The sequence below is a fragment of the Solanum tuberosum genome, unplaced genomic scaffold (assembly GCF_000226075.1).
Source record: "Solanum tuberosum cultivar DM 1-3 516 R44 unplaced genomic scaffold, SolTub_3.0 scf00123, whole genome shotgun sequence".
NCBI classification, from domain to species: domain Eukaryota; kingdom Viridiplantae; phylum Streptophyta; class Magnoliopsida; order Solanales; family Solanaceae; genus Solanum; species Solanum tuberosum.
This window is the reverse complement of record NW_006239048.1, coordinates 1,025,325-1,028,566: the sequence shown is the minus strand read 5'-3', so window position 1 is coordinate 1,028,566 and position 3,242 is coordinate 1,025,325. Positions and strand designations below refer to the sequence as shown.

Sequence of the window (3,242 nt, the reverse complement as noted above, 5' to 3'; positions counted from 1 at the left end):
TATATATATATATATTACACAATTAGCTTAATAAGATATATATAACTACTAGTAATCTTTGTGATAGTCATATATTAATTGACAATTTGATTATAAAAATAATAACTAACCTACTTTCATATAAAAACATTAGAACTGTCTCATAACTTCATTCTTATGCATGTATGTTGATAGTTTGAAGATTCAACATACATGCATGCAACTTTTTGTTAATACAACACCTACCCATCTAGGCAACTTTATTATTTATTGAAAGAACATAGAAAAAAACATACATGCATGCAAGAAAGTCAAAAGACATATAATACATAAATGTGTCATTTACTTTGGTCTCAATCATTTTATATTTATGTTTTTCAATTTTAGGTGTGCACAAGTAGATAGTTTTAACAAGTAGACACACGAGTCCTACGTGACATAATACGCGTGGACACAAAATGACATGTAAGATATCACGTAGGACATGAGTGTCTATTTGTTCAGCTTTATATAAGCTTAAGTTTCTACGCGTACACACCAAAAATAACAGAATATAAATGTGAGTTGAGGCAACATATTTATGTATTATGGCCTGTTAGACATAACTCATAAAACATCACTGAAGCATCCACAACATACATGAAGATCAATTATCATCATATTATAATTATATTACCTTGTAACACCACATTAGAAATTTATTTTACCAATCTTTTATATGAATTCATAAAACTAATAAGCTTAAACTCCTAATAACTTTATTTTCTTGAGTTTACATTATATAGTCACTGTAAATTTATTATGTCATATTTTAAAGAGGTTTACCTATACATAAATATCATTTGATCGAATGACCTGCTAGTGCAAAAAATTTCTTACACCGATGATGTACATAGCTTAAATACATTTTCCTTATACAAGATCATCCTCATATTTCCTTTATTAGTTTAGTACTATGAATGCACTTTGCAACCCAGAGGCAAATAACACATGACGAACGTAACATTACCAGGTGTAAGATATATAAAGCTAGATAAAATGTCATGAAAATATTTGTAAGGTTTAGGATATAATTAAGCTTTTATTAGAACAAGAAAAGTGACAATTAAACATGGAAAATATATTCTTGAAATTAAATTGATCGTGACTAGAAGTAGGGAAATACCCAAATCTTCACTCAAGAGTGGAACACAATCATCTCTGCAAGCTTTTGTTCTAGACCATCAATGCACATGCATGAAACATCACCCTCCTGCATACATTATGAAACACTAACAAAATGAGGTTTTTTCCAATCGCGAATCAGTGGAAAATTTATAGCCCACTCATTTCCTACCATACTAACTCCACTAGGAAAATGCATGGTGAGAAATAGTGGGAAGCTTTCTAATTTTTCTATATAAAACAATTACAATTTGCACAATATCGATTCAGTCAAAATATCAATAGAAATAGTCATTGAACATTTTTCAGTGGGAAATTCAGTAGAAAAATAGTGATTTTTTTAGTAGTGATATATATCTCCAACACACTCATGATAATCATCTGTGCTTTCCCAGCTAAGTTGAATTGTGCATCATCCGCGTAATATCAGAGTAGACAAAGGTCTAGAGTTAAAATCTCTCTTCCTCCCATTATTTAAAAAGGAGTGGAAAAGCTAGTTGACACAAGAAGGTGGATGGATATGCAAGCATGATAGCTTATATAAATGTTGTTCGGTCTATATCTACATGAATTTTGGAACTTTTGCTTGCATGGTATTATTTTCAATTGAATTTCCTATATCAAAAAGATATATTGTGTGAATACTAGGGCACAAACAATTTCTTTCTGCATATATATAAATTGTTGAATCTCCTAATTGACATGTGAGAGAAAATCTAGTCCAAAGTGATTCACAACAGTATTTTCATCCACAAACATTAAACTTGTTTGTGAGGAACATGTTATATATAAGTACATGATCAATCAAACTGTTTAAATTTTTAAATGAGATGGTCATACAAACATATACCTCAAGTTGAATCCTATGGAGTAATCTTTCATTTACTTTGGTTGAGACACAATTAACAACATTGAGTTGTCTCTTCACTAGCTCTTCAAGTACTCTTGAGAGGGGAACCTTTTCATTGATCAAAATCTCCACACCACAATCACATAAGTTTATTGTCACATAATCACCAAAATGTTTATCCTCTTTGGAAGAACACAAGGCCAAATCTTCAAGTTTTTTTCTCTTTATTTCAAGTTCTTTGATATTATTCTCTAAATTTTTGATGTAATTCACTGCTTCTTGCATGTCGTCTGGTAATGAACGTTTTCCCTAATAAAAATTATAACATAAAAATATAAAATAAAATTGTCTTAATTAGCTCAACACATGACCTAATTATAATTAGGTTTTATGCAATATGTATATGGAAAATTAAAATTAAGGAAAGTATATATAGGTAATTAAATTCACCTTGATAGATTCATAAGGAAGATGTGATCTAAGAGTAGCATAAAGATTAGACATTTCTTGTCTTCTATGCCTTTCAACATCTCTATGCAAAACTCTCTTCTGAACCGAATTCTTTCTGGTTAAAGAATCTCTTTCTTTATGATCACTTATCGATCGTTTCCTTTTATAATTAGGATCATTTGTGGCAAGATCTTGATGATGTGGTTGGCATGGAGTAGAGGGAATCTGAATCAATTGTTGTTGATCATGATCTTTGATTTTCTTGGAAGAGAAGATCTCTGAAAGACAGTCCATATGGGAACAAATCTGATTTTGTATTTTTTTTAATTGTTTGATTTATTAGTATATAACATTATTGGCAATCTCTTTACAAAAAGTAGAAGATATGTTGGTTAGGGTTTTGGGGGCCTTGTATATTGGAGTTATGTATTACAAACATAGTTGATTTTTTTTGTACTTGTACAAGAATACAGAAAGTGACCCCTTCAATCTTCATTTTCAATTAGATTTTGTTTCAGATACTCACTTTTTTTTATTTCACACTTGGAGAATAAGGAGCTTGATTTTCCTCTATTAAACAATTCAATCTTCATTAATAAGCTTTCTTTATTCGAGGAACCACCTAATTATGTTCCAAAATCAAATTCCTAGGCAGACTCTACTTTTATTTGTACAACAACGATTCAGTGTAATCTCACGAGTAGAGTTTTAAAAGTTAGATGAGGTGTACGCAGACCTTATACCTATCTCTGTGGAGACGGATTTCTGAATGTTGTAAATCTTGTTGTACAATCACGGG

At 30.4% G+C, this 3,242-nt stretch overlaps 1 protein-coding gene across 1 annotated transcript; it reads right to left on the bottom strand.

Moving 5' to 3' along the window:
* Positions 1-1,156: 1,156 nt before the first annotated feature.
* Positions 1,157-2,737, bottom strand: LOC102586612 (transcription factor bHLH118-like). Its single transcript, XM_006350363.1, has 3 exons — positions 2,444-2,737; positions 1,994-2,302; positions 1,157-1,231 (listed from the first exon to the last, which is right to left on the bottom strand). The coding sequence occupies exons 1-3, from the start codon at positions 2,735-2,737 to the stop codon at positions 1,157-1,159; spliced, it is 678 nt and encodes a 225-aa protein (XP_006350425.1).
* Positions 2,738-3,242: the final 505 nt, after the last annotated feature.

Excerpts from the sequence above, each read along its gene's own strand:
- LOC102586612 (XM_006350363.1), bottom strand. The coding sequence starts at position 2,737 with ATGGACTGTCTTTCAGAGATCTTCTCTTCCAAGAAAATCAAAGATCAT. Across the intron at positions 2,303-2,443 it reads TTCCTTATGAATCTATCAAG|GGAAAACGTTCATTACCAGA; the intron begins GTGAATTTAATT and ends AATTTTTATTAG. Across the intron at positions 1,232-1,993 it reads TCCATAGGATTCAACTTGAG|GAGGGTGATGTTTCATGCAT; the intron begins GTATATGTTTGT and ends TAATGTATGCAG.